Source organism: Zingiber officinale, chromosome 10A (assembly GCF_018446385.1).
Source record: "Zingiber officinale cultivar Zhangliang chromosome 10A, Zo_v1.1, whole genome shotgun sequence".
NCBI classification, from domain to species: domain Eukaryota; kingdom Viridiplantae; phylum Streptophyta; class Magnoliopsida; order Zingiberales; family Zingiberaceae; genus Zingiber; species Zingiber officinale.
Genome location: NC_056004.1, coordinates 27,810,807 through 27,828,709, shown reverse-complemented (window position 1 = coordinate 27,828,709; position 17,903 = coordinate 27,810,807). Strand labels below are relative to the sequence as shown.

The window sequence follows — 17,903 nt, the reverse complement described above, 5'->3', positions numbered from 1 at the left end:
CTGATCGGTCCCCAGACCGATCAGAATCCCCCTGGATCGGTCCCCAGACCGATCCACGCTTCACTGATCGCACTGGATCGTCACTGATCGGTCACCAGACCGATCAGAACTTCCCTGGATCGGTCCGGTGACCGATCCACACTCTGAAATCAGAGATTTCTGATTTCCTTTCCGGAAATTCAGAAACTCCTAATAAATTCCAGAAAATTCCAAAAATCGTAAAATTTTGAGGATACACTCCTCATACCATAGTCTATCACGGAAAAATAATTTTCTATGAAAATAGTTTCCATTTTTCAATCTTGATACAAAGTTCAAAAACTTTGAAATAGTTCAAGTTTAACTCAACTTTGTATCACAATGTTCAATGATGAATGCTATCACTAGGAAAGCTTTATCAAGGTTTTTCAAATCAATTTTAAAATGCTTTTAAAATCATTTGAATTTAGGACCATAATCTTAGGGCTAGATGTACATGACTTGTACACAAGCTTTCCCTATGATCCTCCTTTTCTTGAATTAGGCTCATCTAGGTACAAAAACTATGCACCTTGATCCTAACTCATGATCCTAATATCTCACACACATCTAAGGTGTATCAAACCACATTCAAGTCAATTTGATGTGAGATATGGGTTAAGGTCAACTTAGGCTAAGTTCTCATGCATTTTCTAAACATCAATTTGATCTCAATATCAAATTATATGTTTGTCCTTAAATCAATTTTATTGATTATAATGCAAGAGATGATGACATGGCATATAATGATATCATAAGTAAAAACATGTGCCAATGTCACGATGTCATGGCATAAAGTTTGAAACTAAACTAACACATGACATATAATAACCTAAGCATTATCATGACATTTCAAATGATCATAAATTAAATATGATGTCATGACATGGCATATGGCAAACAACCATGGTAAGTTAACACAAATAAAATACCTAGATTACCTATCTAAGTATCCTTAATCACTTAGCTAACTTAAATTCTAATCCTAGATTGCCCAAAGTGCTCCAAGAAAATGTCAAAACCCAAATTGACATTTCTTGATCTCTTGTTTGATTTATACCATTTAAAATTCTACAAGAGTAGCACTTCTAAGTTAAGGCCCGGATTGCCTTGATTACCTAAGAGAATATCAAAATCCCAATTTGATATTTCTAGGTTTTTCCAAATTGTGTCAATTTAAAGTAAGATTAATATATTCTCACTTTGGCACAACTTACTCTTCCAAGGAGTGAATGACAAAGATTATTCCATTTCATTTTCAAAGGTTCCCAAAAACCTTAAAAATGCTCCTTGAGTGTCAATTTCCTCAAAGTTGGGTTAACTACCCTTCTTATTGGAGTTGACACTCTCTAACCCATCTATGGGGTAGAGAAAATGCTCCTAGGAACCCAATACCTATTAGAGCTCATTGGGTTCACTAAATATTCACTAGGGATGACTTCTCTAGCAACCCTCCTAATGACCCTCTTAGGCTTTAAAGCCTTGGTCATTTGAGTCTCATCAAGGTCAACTATAGGGGTGACTTCCCTTGTGACCTTGGTGGTGGTCTTCCTAGTCCTAGATTTTGTTCCATAATCGAATGGAACATTATGGTAAGTGGGCTTGACCAATTGGGACTTAGGTTTGTGACCCAAACCTTTCTTGTCCTTGGGCTTTGAATTTTGACCCTTAAACCCTAGAGATGACTTCTCCAAGTTCTTAAGAGCCTTTTCCAAAGTATCAAGTCTTGACCTCAAGACTTGATTCTCCTTCTCTAATACCTCAATTTTTGATTTGTCATTTTTCTTTGAGGCATTCCTAGGCATGTGTCTAGTTGATTTGGGATTCCTACCTAGGTTCTCCTTAACCTTAGATGAGGTAATTCTAGGGTTGGCATTCCTAGTAGTATCCCTATCTAGGTTGACATGTTTAGCACCTAAGCACATGTGTTGATTTCTAGTGTTAACATGCTCATCATTATTTGCAATAGCAATAAAACTACTAGCATGTTTCTTATTTGAATTGCAATAGTATGCCTTAAAAGGTACCTTAGGGTTTGCCTTAGCTCCCCTTATCGATGTGCATCCCTTGTCCTTGTGAGGTTGCCTCCCCCTTGGACAATGGCTCCTATAGTGTCCCCTTCGCTTGCATTGGAAGCACACTACGTGCTCCTTGCCTTTGCGTATCGGGACTCCGGCTTTCTTGACCTTTGGTGCCGGTGGAGTCTTTCTTACCCTCTTTGGACACTTACTCTTGTAGTGCCCAAATTCCCTACACTCAAAACACATTATATGCAATTTACTTGAAATTAACATGTTTGAGTTACCTAGGTTTGAAGATGGATGAATGCTCTTTTCTTCATCCCTTCCGGAGGTAGATGCTTCTTCTTCTTGCTCCAATCTTGAAGAAGTGCTCTCATCCTCTTCTTCCTTAGATGTTGAGTAACCCTCAACTTCTAATTCCTCTCCTCCATGGTGTGAGCTACTTAGCTCACTTGACTCCTCTTCATGGCTTGAAGTGGAGCTCTCCTCATGGAACTTGGCCAAGTTGTTCCACAATTCCTTGGCGTTGTTGTACCTATCTATCTTGCACAAAACATTATTAGGTAACGCAAATTCAATAATTTTTGTTACCTCGTCATTGATTTCGGATTGTCGGATTTGCTCTTTCGTCCACTCCTTCTTCTTGATAGGTTTTCCTTCCTCATCCATCGGAGGGGAAAACCCTTCTTGTACACAAAACCAATTTAACATATTAGTCCTAAGAAAATACATCATCCTTACCCTCCAATACGTGAAGTTGTCGTGAGACTCGTAGAAGGGTTGAATCGTGATATCTTCTCCATAGAGATCCATCTCTAGCCCGTGCTCCCCCGGGTGTTGATCCGTCAAAGAGCAACCTGGCTCTGATACCACTTGTTAGGATCCTTCGTACTCGGCTAGAGAGGGGGGGTGTGAATAGCCGCCCCAAATCGCTCTCGTTTCTTTCTACAAAAACGTGTTAGCGCAGCGGAAAATACAAAGAAACGAAAGAGAAGAAATCAAACCTTAACACGAGGATGTAACGAGGTTCGGAGATTAGGGCTCCTACTCCTCGGCGTGTCCGTAAGGTGGACGAGTCCAGTCAATCCGTCGGTGGATGAGTCCCCGGAGAACCGGCTAATACAATATACTCCTTGTGGGTGGAGAAACCTCGCCATAAACGTTTGCACCAGCAAACAAAGAGTACAAGAACAGCAAGAAAAGCAATACAATATGAATACAATAGCACTCGCTTGCCTTCTTGTCGGCTGGATGAAGCAGCAACTTCAAGTGACGCCTACAACAGCAGGAATCCAGCCGGAAGCTCACGCGAAGCTTGCGAAGAAGAGCTCAACAAAACTCAAGCACCAGAACAGCAGCTCTGTAGCAGAAGAGAAGAGGAAGAAGTAGTGCAGCTACAGCTCTCGACCCCTTTATACATGCGAAGAAGACAGCGAAGAAACTAGCCATTGCGTCGCAACGGCTAGAACCCTGATCGGTCTGCGGCCGTCGGCCTAAGCGTGAAGCTTGTTTGTCACGATCGGTCCCGGACCGATCAGGTGTCGCGATCAAGCCCTGATCGATCCGTGGACCGATCAGGAGATCTCTGATCGGTCCATAGACCGATCGGGCTTTAACTCCTCACGCCATCGATCTATGCACGATCGGTGCGCCGATCGATCGAGCCATGGGTGGATCGGTCGGACCGATCCACGGCTTCTTCTCGCAAGTTGCGTTGCCTCGATCGGTCTCGGACCGATCAGATTATCGATGAGCCAGCGATCGATTACGATCGGTCACCGGACCGATCGGGCAAACGCAATATCACTGGATCGGTCACCGGTCCGATCCAACTCCTAGGTTTAGAGTGCCCTCTCTAACCTAGTTCGGAGAGCGAGCCACCGAGCCCTCTCCGACTCCATATGCCAAGCTTCACTCACTTGGACTTCTCAACACCGGATGTCCGATCACCCTTGATCCATCTGGATTTTCCCTTGCCCGCTTCACTCACCAGGACTTCACTCGCCTAACATCCAGTTAGGACTTTCTCATTGCTGGCTTCACTCACGGGACTTTCCAACCGCCTAACATCCAGTTAGGACTTTCCCATTACCTAACATCCCAGTTAGGACTTTTCCCTGGCTTCACTCACGGGACTTTCCACCTTGCCTAACATCCAGTTAGGACTTTCCTCTGGCTTCACTCACGGGACTTTCCAACCGCCTAACATCCGATTAGGACTTTCCGTGCCAAGTCTCCATACTTGGACTTTTCCCAAGTCTCCATACTTGGACTTTTCCCATGCCAAGTCTCCATACTTGGACTTTTCGCGTGCCAAGCTCCCTGCTTGGACTTTTCCAGTGCCAAGTCTCCATACTTGGAATTTTCCAGTGCCAAGCTCCCTGCTTGGACTTTTCCGTTGCCAAGTCTCCATACTTGGACTTTTCGCGTGCCAAGCTCCCTGCTTGGACTTTTCCAGTGCCAAGTCTCCATACTTGGACTTTTTCCCGAATCAGGTCAACCAGGTCAACCTTGACCTACGGTTGCACCAATAATCTCCCAAACATCTATTCTTGTCCCATATCAAGAATACAACTCTTCCACGAGTGTCAAACATCAAAATACAACTCAACTAGGTCAACCTTGACCTAAGGTTGCACCAACAATCTTCCTAAGTCAAACATCAAAATACAACTCGAGTCACGTCAACTCGAGTCGGGTCAACCAGGTCAACCTTGACCTATGGTTGCACCAACATTTTCAACTGCTTAAAAAAAGACCAATTGAAGTGGTTTTAGGAGTGACTAACTTTGATCGATTTTACTAGTTCTAATTTTACAATTGTTTTGTTGACCACATCTAAAATTTTGGTCTAGATGACCATTTTTTTTGTAGTGGATTGATGGGTGTATTGATAGACTAATGGATGCAAAACCCTAAAATATCAAAAAACAAATATGGTTGCTATAGTACTGCTACAATATCATGAACAATATGTTACTGTAATGTTGGTATAGTAACAGTCAACTGATTGATACTGTAGCAGTGTATAGAAGCTTCAAAACTCAACTAATGTCATTTTTCAAGCAAATAAAATATTTATAACTTGACTATGGGACTAGACTAATTAGGTAGCAATCCACTGATGGTAATAATCAGTCGACTGATACTGAGATGGATAGAGTCATTGAGCTGACACATCAATAGTGGATAAATTAACTAATGGTTACGATTAATTAACTTATAGACAGAAATCAACCCTGATCTAAAGACTATAAAAAATGATTTCAAGAATATTTTTGTCACCGATTCTTAGGCGTTTGAGAGCGAAGTGATACTTTATTTCCAAACTAACAAGAGACAATTCCAAGCAAAAAAGCATTCAAAGCAAAGTTTTCTCAAAGTGTGAAGTGTTTTACTTTCATGTGTATGTGTTTCTTTGTTTTGTTTTGTATTGTATTGTTTGTAAATAACATGTGTTGTAAGAGGCTTTTTCACCTCCAGAAGATATACGTGAATTAGAAGGTTTAGTGGTGGTAGATCGCTAGGACTAGAACATGGAGTAGTTGCCTTGGGAAGTGGGAACCAAGTAAATCAATTTGTGTTGTGCTTGTATTTTCTTTTATTTTTCGCTATGCATTAACGTTTTGTAGACGAGCATGAAATTAAGATAAAGTGATTAAATCTATTCACACCTCTAATTCGCAAGGGTTATAACAAATACTACTCTTGCTAATACATTGACAAAGTTCCACAAGAAATAGAGTAGCGAAATAAAAACAAACATAAACAAGAATTGTATATCAATTGCTATATAAAATGGTTATGATAGAACCTATGATTTATTTGTTAGGCATATAGAGAGTTAGGGGGGGGGGGGGAGGTGAATAGCTTCAATTACTTCTTTGAACTTGAATGACAGTGGAAAACTTGAAGCAATGCTAACACCTTCAATTTACTTGGTCTCCACCTCTTTGAGGTGACTAATCCAAGGGTTCGACTCTCATGATTTCATCCACTATGAAACTCCTTGATCCTGTTTGAGAGTCGAGGTAATAGATGCTGGGGACGTGACGCTCCTGATAACCGGTGGTGGACTCCTCGTCAATGAAGTCTGCAACTACAGCAACGTCAGTGTCAAGCCGGGGAGGGGTTCCCGACGATGACCCTCCGACGCTCAAGTCAAACATCGGCGATGTAGAAGAAACGAGAAAGTAAAATGATAGGGCAACTGTAGCTATAGTAGAGATTATGCATACTTCCATCGAATCTTGGGGGTCTTTATATAGAACTCCCTGAGAGTGCATGCACGCTCCCCGATGCATGCACGCTCCTCAAAGCATATCCTGAAGAGACGTGTCAGAAAAGTATCCCTAACATCATACCTTAATGACCCGAGCATATCTCTGACAAGACAGCGGAAGCTTCCGTCGTACGATCTTCTGCCTGACCATGCCGCCAAGCATGTCGTTTGTCGGTGGCACAGGTTCCCAGAAGGATATCCTCTGATCCTCCTTTTGTCTGTTACAAGCTGAGCGGAAGTGCCACTCGGCCAGCTATCCGTCTGGCCAGCTAATGGCTGCTAGGCCAGTATCCACTGTCCAGGCTCCACTGCTGTGTATACCGGAGTTGTATCTAAATGCAGTCTTCTCGGTCGTTACTGCTTTGCCGGTGTGAGTCCAAGCAGGCTGGCCGCTCGGCGCATACCTTGTCTGTCTGAGCATCGGAAACTTGGTACCTGACCGAGCTGTGCTAACGTTTGCTTCATGCGGGCTCGGCGGTTCTTCCTCCAGGTCGAAAAATGGGGTTGCCCGATCGGACGACAATATCAGGGTGCTGACTAGCTTGACTTTGACCACCATGTTATTGACCACACTATTTGTAGGATCGAAAAGAATTTAGATATCTCCACAATAGCATGATATTGTCCACTTTGGGCCTAAACCCTCATGGTTTTGCTCTTGGGCTCTACCCAAAAGGCCTCATGCCAATAGAGATATCTTTTCTCTTATAAACACATGATCTTTCCCATGTGTTTCCAATATGGGACTATGTTTGCAACATTGCAACCCCAACAATCCCCCCCTCAAACAAAGGACCATGGGCTTCCCACGTCCGATCCTCGACCCACCAGGTCTTCCTGCCCCTCGGTCTACCCGACCTACTAGGACTTCCTTGCCTAGCCGCAACTAGGACTTCCTGCCCCTCGGTCTACCCGACCTACTAGGACTTCCTGCCTAGCCGCAACTAGGACTTCCTGCCTGGTGTCTGGTCCTCTTGATCCGAACATAGGAGCCCCCACTTTTTTTGTTCGAGGTCAATATTGTACTCACATGGTTCAATCAGACCATAGCTCTTGTGCACAGTCGGCGGTTAAACCTTCTGGCAGTCCGGGCTCTGATACCAATTGTAGGATCGAAAAGAATTTAGATATCTCCACAATAGCATGATATTGTCCACTTTGGGCCTAAGCCCTCATGGTTTTGCTCTTGGGCTCTACCCAAAAGGCCTCATGCCAATAGAGATATCTTTTCTCTTATAAACACATGATCTTTCCCATGTGTTTCCAATATGGGACTATGTTTGCAACATTGCAACCCCAACACTATTGACCAGGGCTCCTCCTTATCACTGGATCACTCCTCATTCTTGAAATCTTTCCAGAGGTGGAGAAGCCTTTTCTCATAAGAACAAAATACAAACAACACAAAAAATGAATGGAAAATGAAAGCACAATACTTTACAATGCCTTTCTTTTTTTTGCTTTAGATGCTTCCTTATGGCTTTGGATTGCCTCTTGGTGGTTAGAAATGCGACATCACTTCTCTTCCAAACCCTTAAGATTTGGTGTGTGGAAATCTTCAATGGCTACTATTTGAAGGAATTTCTGCCTACTAAACGATTAGCTTCTCTTCCCAATCAATTATTATGTTATAATTCGATCATTCGACTTGTAAAATGGCTCTTTTTCTAACACCGAATCTATTAGTGAGTCATACTAATTAATTTGACAAATTCTAATCAATTCTGAAGATTTATATTCTCTTTAAAAACATGGCTAATCAATTATCCTAATCGATTACCATGATAAATCGATTACACAATCGATTCAACCTTTCTATTCGGTGTCCAATCAATTATCCTAGTTGATTGGTATTGCTAGGATCGATTGCTTCAATCGATTCCAGCTCTTCTATTTTTTGTGAATCAACCTCCCAATCAATTAGGCAATCAACCTAATCAATTGGAATAAGCCCCAATCAATTAGGCAATCTACCTAATCGATTGACCTTGGGTTAATCGATTGAGCTAATCAATTGCTCAACCCTAAACTCTGAACTTGAGTTTAGGATTCGTTTGCCCAACCCTAATGTCATCCATGACTCGTTGGGACTTTCTGTTGTCTAGCATCCGGTCACCCTTGACCTACCAAGGCTTCTTCACCAAGTGTTCAGTCAACTATTGACCCACTTAGACTTTTCATTTAGTACCAACTCTCGTTGAACTTTCGATCACCAAGTGTCCGGTTAACCTTTGACCCACTTGGACTTTTCCATTGCCTAACTTTGCTAGGACCACCAAGAAGAAGATGAAAGTAGCTCAGAAATGATCATCGATGAAGGGGGAGGATCATCAGAAGAAAGCTGCGATAAAGGGGGAGCATCAGAATATGAGATAAGTGAGGTACATGCACTATCTCACAAGCAGTCTTTTAAGTTTATTAAGATACTTTCCAAAGATTTAGTAAAATTAGAAAAATAAAATACTAAGTTAAAATTAGACTTAGCAAAGATATGCCCCTTAGATTTGTTTGATAATTTAAAATTAAAAAATGATAAATTAAAAATATAAATTGAAAATTTGGAAAAAGAACATCATGTTTGAAACTAAGTAATTTTCAAAAATTAGAAATTATGATAGGCTAAGCTGGTACATTAGAAAACACCAGGGACAATTTAGAAAAATCCCTAGAAGGTATGTACCCCCCAAATTTTTAATTAACCCAGTAGATAGAAACCTATATTGGGTTCTAAAATCATGCCTAGTCTAAAATTATTTTAATTTTTTATAAAAGGTTAAAATGTCAGAAAAGAAAATTAAATATTTAATTTTTTAAGAGACTTTGTTTAGAAAGTGGTTGTTGCTCTAATAACCAAGAAAACCTAGTACCTCGCCACAGCCTAGAAGCTGATTATTGAAATAAATGTTTAATTGACAAACTGATACATATATTGATATTAATTAAATAATGCTTTCAATATTTGTCAAAAATATAATAAGAACTCAATTGTTTTAGAGGTGTTAGAAAAGAGTTATATTTTTTTCAATATTCTTGCAGTTTTCTTAGATTTTTTTCCTTATTAAATATTTTTTTGTACACTATTTTTGATGTGATCAAAGGAGGAGGAATATGTACAAGTTAACGGGGAGTTAGACTTAATGTTTTTAATCACTTTGGTATTGTAATTTTTTTTTAATCTATTCAAGTTATTATGCGATTTTTTTTTTTTTACCCTAACTTGAACTTGGGTTGATGCACATAAAAAGGAAAGAGATTGTTGAAACCCCGTGGTAGTTTTGATGTGATCAACCAGGTTAAGTTAGGTCCTGCTGTGTTTAATCCTTATGTCCAACTGTGCAGGAGCTTAGGAACACAAGAAGTTAAATGGAAGACGCAACTAGCGAGAAAGATGTTACATTAAGGGAGTTGACGGGTTCGATGCATCTGAGGGATAAAGATGTTGCGGAAGAGTACACCGATGGACGAGAAAGACATGTGTGACATTTCGAGGGACGAGAAGCCGGAGTGGAAGTCTGCTCGAGGAAAAAAATCGGGAAATGGGTTCAGGTGAGCCCTATCTAGGATGACCACGATCACCCAGGCGATCGGAACAGTGGAAGAGCAAAAGGTGGTTGTAAGTGTTGTTGGAGGCACCTTTAAAGGGAGTTGAAAGCGCCTCCGCGTGCCTCTGCACCTTCATTGTGGAAGGCGCCTTCCGACCCTATGGAAGGCGTCTTCAACCAGGCTGATATTGTCATTGCCAAAGGATAAAGCTTTATCCTTTGGTGCCTCACTGAAGGCGCCTTCCAACCTGTTGGAGTCACCTTCCAACCACGAATAACTTTTCTCAGGGGCTATAAAAAGACCCCTGGACCTAGGAAATAGATATCAACTCTAGTATTCATTTTCTAGCACATTTCTGAACTTTTAACGAGTGTAATAAACTTCTCCGCCTACACGAAGGAGATCTTTTCAGTGCTTTCTTTTGTCTTGGATTAACGACCACCTAAGTTGTAACTAAGTAATTCCTTTGTGTCTTTTATTTAATTATTTTTCAATTTTTTTTTATAAGTGTGCTACTAATCTGAGTTGAAGGATTGAGAAGGTATTTTTTTTTACAATTCACCCCCTCTTATCGGCCCCTCTGCGCCAACACAAAGATTATTTTATAATTCTAGTGTTTGCATCAAAGAATCTATGAATAACAATAACACTGAGTTTGATTACTATGGTAGATTTGATGAAATCATAGAGATTGAATATCCTGTATTACTTATAAAGAGGTGTGTGTTATTCAAATATTCATGGCATGATTTAACCCAAGAATAGGTACTAGAATACATCCAAATTATAATTTAGCTGAGGTTAATAGAAACAAAAGATTCAACAAGTTTGAATTTTTTATTTTTGGGGTATAAACATGTCAAGTTTTCTATCTTGAACACCTAGGAAGAGAAAAAGATCTAGTGAATGATTGTCTAGCCTTGCTTGACCATAGAGATGTTGAATATAATCATTGCTCGAAACCATGATGTATTTCAGAATGATGAAGTGGAGAGACATTTAGTTGATTTACAATTCCAATCTACTTATCAATTACTTGTAGATGTTAATATCACTTACGAAGAGATAGATAATGAAGAGATGTCTAACAGTGAGGATGAAGTTGAACTAAGTTCATCTAACGATAAAGACATAAAAACTATTAATGTTGATTGATGATTGAATATTAAGATTATTGTTTATCAAGTAAGTTATGTTTCCATACTATTTTGTATTTATATTATTATATTTTTAAACTTTATTATGATGTGTTGTAATGTTATTTTGTAGATATCATTATAGCAGAGCAGCAGACTGTAACACCCCGTACTACAAGATTCTTAGAGTTGTTGGGGGCTCGTAAGTATTTTTTCTTATTAATAATTCAAGTTCATATATGCCTTTATTTATAATATATTTCTCATATCTTAATATTATTTCATGCAGGTTCACTCCAGATGGCCACCGAGTTGCCACCTATATCACGGGAAATTTCAAGGAACGAGTATGCGCTTCTGGTACTATATGGAGACATGTAGACCAATAGATAAATATTTTTTATTATAATGAATTTATGGTAAGTAAATTTAATAGATTTGGTACTTTTTAATATAGTTATCCTTTAAACTAAATGTTTAACTTATAATTATAGAAAAGATATATATGGGAGGACGGGCAAGAAGAACAATTTAAAGCTACATGGAATACTTACCGTGCCAAACTTTATAGAGATCATATGTACCATATGAGAAAGAAGGGCACTAGACCTGCATGCGTATGTTTCTGAGGCTATATGGAGTGCATGGAGAACTACCTGGGCTGCAAAAAGGTGGCAAACAAATGCTGAAAAGACAAAAGTAAATAGAAATAAAGAGCCAAGTGGCTCGAGCACCGGAATAGCTCGGCATACGTCAGGTTCCAAATCCATTGTTAAGCATGTCATGGATCTGGTGAGTATAATTTAAAATTATACTTTATAACAAATTTTATATTTATTACTAAACTTGCATAATTTTATCCCAAATTATTTTGTATGTAGGAATGTGAGCTTGCCCAACCCACGTGTATGGAGGTCTTTCTCAAGACCCATAAGAAGAATGACGGGTCATTTGTTGCTTCTCGATCTCATACTCTACATATAAGATTATTAACTTTATTACAATTGTTTGTTTCTATCTTGATTAGTATTTAGTAATATTGATCAAATTAGATATTATATTTTTTCATACAGCAACAATGATATATAGGGTGGCTCAGACATCTCAACCATCAGCAGTGAGGGGAGAGTCATAGTCTCTATCCACCGACACTCTAAATGAGATTTATTATGATGTTGTTGGTGGAAGGACAAAAACCCCACCTTCTACGACCTTGGCTCTAAGGTCAAAGTTGTATTTGATTGTTTGAGGAATCCGGTGGGTTGTGCTAGCTCCTTTTCTTATAGTGAGATGCAGTCTTTAAGATGTAGAAATCAAGAATTGTGCATTGAATTGAAATCACTAGAGCTGAATGTGACGCATCTAATGAAGCTCTCATGGCCTAGATGCGAGCGATTGTGGCTAATTTCACTCAGGCATCATATGGTTTTGAGTCACAGGAGACTCAAAATCCATCAGACGATGATGATTAACTTTTTTTGAGGTTTATTCAACTACACTTTAGTTTTTTATTTATTATATATAGACCTTGGTAATATATTTATTCTGTTTTGATATTATAATATACTCATTTCTAACTATTTTATTATTATATATTTCAGGAATCACGTTCGACCCTATTTACATATTGACTTTTCATGTCATCATATACTTATTTCTGTTCTAGTATCATTTTATTACATATAAAATTCATTATACATATATGCAAAATGTTTATTTATATATCAACATGATCATCTTGTATTTGACTTTCTATAGGATTTTCTTTATTGTCTTATGTTCTTGTATTATTTGGAGTACTTTCTATTGTAATATGTATTCTATAAACTTGGATTTGGATATAGATATTTGCATATGTATTCTGTAGAATTATTTAGTTTTGTTTCTTTTAGATGACTATAATTGTTTATATTAGTATGTATGTTAGTTTATTTGTGCTTATATGGATTGTATGAAGAAGAAGAATGAATTGTTAAGATGTATGGAATGTATTTTTATATATGGATTTTATATGTGTAATTGTTTTTGTGTGATTGTTATATGATGTATATGTGTGGATTATATTTGATGTGTTTGTATGTGTGAATTGTATGTATAATACCATTGTGATGATTTTTGGAAATTGTATATAGGGAAAAGCATGTAAACATACTGAATCTGTGATTTTTTTTTTTCATTTCCCATCGGAATACCTACGGAATAGATTTTTCGTCGGTGATTAATGAAAACAAACACTGACGGAAACGACATTTTCCGTCGGTATTTTGATAAGTTACCAATGGAAACACTATATTCCGTTGGTAAATACTGATGAAAATGACATTTTCCGTTGGTATTTTGATAGGTTATCGACGGAAACACTATATTCCTTCAGTAAACACCGACGAAATTAGAGTTTCCATCGGTGTTTACCGACGAAATTAGAGTTTTCGTCGGTGTTTACCAACGGAAACTCAATTTCCGTTGGTATTTACCGACGAAATTTAATGATTCCATTAGTAAAACTGTGAACTGGTTAGGGTTTAGGTTTGTTGTTTTTCGACGGAAAATGTGTTTCCGTCGGAAGTTACCCAATTGTTGGTACAGTGTTTTCGACGACTTTAACGACGGAATTATAATTCTATCGTTAAAATATTAACCACGGAATCCCTTAATCCGTCGGAAAACCCGTTTATGATAAATCCTCTCCTGATGTCTGTTTTTCCGTTGGTAATCCGTCGGTATATGTATATACCGATGGAATTCTTGTACGGGTAATTCCGCTCGTAAACCTGATTTTTGTTTTTAATGAATTAATCACTACTTTATAAGCTCTCGAATGTTCGCCCTGCTCCCCTTAATATATATGTATACCTTATTATTTTTGGATTTCTTTAGCTTATGTCTGTCAATGACAACTTAAATCAATTGGATTCCATCATTGATCAACTGCTTCACTATATGCCTTAGGTAATTCAACCTTTCCAATGCAACTTTATTTAATCAACAACTCCTTTTAGCTTTCTTGTTTAACATTAGTTGATTGAAATTCTTTGTGACTATTCAATTCCTTAATTTTGAATAGAAATATTTTATTCATAATGACTCTGATCAGTTAATCCTGATCTATCACTGAATGATTAAAGATTTAATCATGACATCCTCCTTCCGGGAACCAACGCACACTAGCAATGGTGATCGCTAACCAGCTACGCTTTGTTGGCCGCTTAGCTAAGAGTAGTACGTAGCCAGCTCATTTTAGTTTTAACCAGATATGAAGTATATACTCCTACTCCTTTAGCTAAGGAGGTGCTTGGTTGGAGAGAATGAGAGTGGGGAATGGGAAAGGGATTGAAAGTGGATGTTTGATTAGGAGGATTAGTGGTGGGTCCCATGGATTCATTACCCCAAACATGAGAATGAACCATTCCCTAGCAAAAGGAGGGGAATGAGAAACCCTCCATTTCCATTCCCCACTTCCATTAATCTCATTCTCATTCATATTCCCTTATGTGAACCAAGCATCCCCTAAGAGTAGTACGTAGCTAGCTCATTTTTGTTTTAACCATATATGAAGTACTCCTACTCTAGCTCTAACCATACACGTAGTCTTTTAACTTTTAACTATATATGAAAATAACTCTGTAGAAAGGAAATTGAGATTATTCACATCAACAACATTCTCTGTACATGTGCAACAGCATGTGATTTCTATTTCTTATATTTCAGTACATACCGTGGATCCCCCCAGAGAGGATCAAAATTAAAGCCTTGCAGAAGTCACACCCTACATTAATACAGTAGTGACATTTGTACTTTATGCAGCATATAAATATTCTTGTTTTAGCCTAAGTATCAATTCATGCGTTTGGGGGTTTGTTTAGAATCCCATAATCGTAGACTAATTAAACATGGCAGCCATGTGGCTGGACCACTGTTTAGAATCCCATAATCGTTTAGCTTAATAATTATTTCCTACGACGGTTTACGACGAGGTTTTGTAGGACAGTAGAGTTGTTACTTTAATCACTCTACTTTGGTTAATTCCTGGAGTAGCTCCCGTTTCCAAAAAGAATTATATATGATATTATACTGTTGTACTAGACTCCCACTGAGCTTTTTGTAATCAAGTCCTCTCCACTCATGCCTTTTCTTATCACAATTACCGCTGGAACTATCGGTAAAATTAAATAAATAAATAACTTAGTTTTACGCAATTTGCGATAAACGCAATATAATTACATGGCTTAAATAGCATTAATGGGAATTATATTGCAGTTGATGGTTCTGGACCACTAAATTAAATTCTCCAGAGGCAAAAATAGAATGATGAATCGATAATGGTGGTGGTTTTTTATTGCGTAATATTTTTTAGAATTTTCCTGAAACTGGATAAAGAAACAAGAAACCAAGATGACGAGATACGCTTTATTAGTTACAACAGAAAGCTTTTTAGTCAAATGATGGTAAAATCCAAACGTCAAATTAAATAAGTTTTTTTTAATATGATTTCTCTATAATTGTTATATTTTTCTTTTCTATACGAATTGCCACCTTTACTTTACACGAGCGCAGGTCCACAGGTCAAGGTTCGTACATGCGCCGCCCCAATGGTGGTGTGTTACCCCCATCCGTCTCGCACGTGCCTCCCTCTCTCTTTCTAATTGACACGTTCACTGCTTTGCTGCCCACTATCAACTGGATACACGCTGACTGACTCCACAGAGAGAGAGAGAGAGAGAGAGAGGCGGAGCAGCAAGTGATACCGTGGGAAGGTAAGTAAAAGCTTTTGGTTTTTGGTTTCCATTGCCGGCGTTGAGCTCCTGGCAGCAACTGCGCAGGGTAGAGACATGGGAGAGGTGCAAAGTTGATCCCTTTTATGTTTTTGTTCGGTTTTCAACCTTTTTTTTGTGATTTTGGAGTGTAAGTGGGGATTTTATAGAAAAGATGGGTTGTTTCATTGTAGGAGGCGAAAAAGGCGGAGCAGGTGAAGAAGGAGCCGGCGGCGGTAGACGAGAAGCCAAAGGGTAAGGAAGAGAAAAAGGAGGAGAAGAAGGCGGAGGAGCGGAAGGACGGCGGCGCAGAGGTTGAGGGGAAGAAAGATGGAGTCGAGGAGGAAAAGAAGGCAGACGCGCCGCCTCCTCCGCCGCCTCCGGAGGAGATCGAGATGCGCGTCTTCATGCATTGTGAGGGGTGCGCGAGGAAGGTAAAGAGGAGCTTGAAGGGATTTGCAGGTAATGAGTGTTGTAGGTGAATTTTAAACTTTTTTTTTTAATTTTTTTCTTCATTTCCTTTTGCGTGAGATTTGAATACAAAATGTTTTTTTTTTCAGGGGTGGAGGATGTAAAGACGGACAGCAGGACGCACAAGGTGGTGGTGAAGGGGAAAAAGGCGGCTGAGGATCCGATGAAGGTGGTGGATCGGGTCCAGAAGAAGACCGGGAGGAAGGTCGAGCTGCTGACGCCGCTGCCGCCGCTGCCGCCGACGAAGCCGGAGAAGAAAGAGGAGGAGAAGAAGGAAGAGGAGAAGCCCAAGGTGGAGGAGAAAAAGGAAGAGGTAAGCCATTTACTCTCGTAATATTTCTCAATCTATGTTTTTTCCTGGATCAACACTTCGAATCTCGAATCATTTCTCCTCCCTGTTTCGTCCTCTTCGTCCACAGCCAAAAATGATCACGGTGGTGCTGACAGTCCACATGCATTGCGAGGCCTGCGCACAGCAGATCAAGAAGCGAATACTAAAGATGAAAGGTTCCCCTGTTTTTCTACCTCGCACCCTACAATGATTTTGATTCATTACTTTTAGCTGCTATTAATTTACCGAGTTCATTATATGCAGAAGCAAGATTAATTAAAAGCGTCAATTTCAGTCGCATTTTCTTTTTAAATTTTTCTGTTCTTTCGTTTTTGGTTTGAAACATGAATCTTCTGACTGATGCTTTTAGCTTGGAGATTGTGACCAAAGATCCTTCCCTTTTCGTTGCTGTTAAGATTCATTTTCCCCTACCGAGCAGGTGTAAAGGAGGCGGAACCGGATCTGAAGGCTTCCCAAGTTACCGTGAAGGGCGTGTTCGAGCCAGCGAAGCTGGTGGAAAACGTACATAGGAAAACCGGCAAGCACGCAGTGGTGGTGAAGCAGGAGCCGGAGGAGAAGAAGGACGAGAAGGGCGGCGGCGCCGGCGAGGACGCGGGGAAGGACGAGAAGAAGGCCGGCGACGCTGGTGGGGACAATGCCGAGAAGAAAGAAGAAAAGGAATCAGGCGGAGGTGCAGAGGAGAAAGAGAAGAAGGAAGGGGGCGGAGCGGAGACGGCGGAGGCTACGCCGCCGCCGAAGGTGGTGGAACAGCTGATGCGAAACGATTTGTATCACTACTACCCAAGACACCCTGCCGCTGGTGGATTCGTGGGATACGCGTATCCCTCGTACCCCCCTTATCCCACGTATCCCCCTCAAATCTTTAGCGATGAGAATCCCAATGCTTGCTCTGTGATGTGATCCGAAGAGGGGAAAAAGCAGACTTTTTGTATAAGTAAAGAGGCGGATTAGTAATTAGTGGTGCATAATTAGTGCGATATTAGATCCACCTCGGGAAAAACAGAATTATAAATAAGTTTGTGTCTCTGTTTTGTTTTCTGAGGTCGATTAATTATATTTTCTTTCTTTCTGTTTTTAGTGTTTTTCTGGGATCTTTTCGTACGGGTAAATTCTAAGAGGTGGTGTATCTTTTCTAATGTGTATTTAAGTGTTTCTCGAGCTATGCTTTGGTCCATTCCGGTTACCACTCTTCAAAGAAATGGTAGGACAACGTGGCTATCATGCGTACGAGAGATTGATCTTGTTTATTTATATTAGCAATTTCAATCAGAATTCATCTGTACAATGAATTTATTTGAACAAGTCTGTCTAATGAATTCCTCTATTTCA

General features: G+C 39.6%; 1 protein-coding gene across 1 annotated transcript; it reads left to right on the top strand.

The window, feature by feature from the left end:
* Positions 1-15,646: 15,646 nt before the first annotated feature.
* LOC122027727 (heavy metal-associated isoprenylated plant protein 7-like) lies at positions 15,647-17,643 on the top strand. Its single transcript, XM_042586733.1, has 5 exons — positions 15,647-15,838; positions 15,946-16,213; positions 16,312-16,535; positions 16,642-16,729; positions 16,993-17,643. Exons 1-5 carry the CDS (start codon positions 15,830-15,832, stop codon positions 17,472-17,474), a joined length of 1,071 nt encoding a protein of 356 aa, XP_042442667.1. The 5' UTR covers positions 15,647-15,829; the 3' UTR covers positions 17,475-17,643.
* The last annotated feature ends 260 nt before the right edge of the window (positions 17,644-17,903 follow it).

Excerpts from the sequence above, each read along its gene's own strand:
- LOC122027727 (XM_042586733.1), top strand. Across the intron at positions 16,214-16,311 it reads GAGCTTGAAGGGATTTGCAG|GGGTGGAGGATGTAAAGACG; the intron begins GTAATGAGTGTT and ends TTTTTTTTTCAG. Across the intron at positions 16,730-16,992 it reads GCGAATACTAAAGATGAAAG|GTGTAAAGGAGGCGGAACCG; the intron begins GTTCCCCTGTTT and ends CCTACCGAGCAG.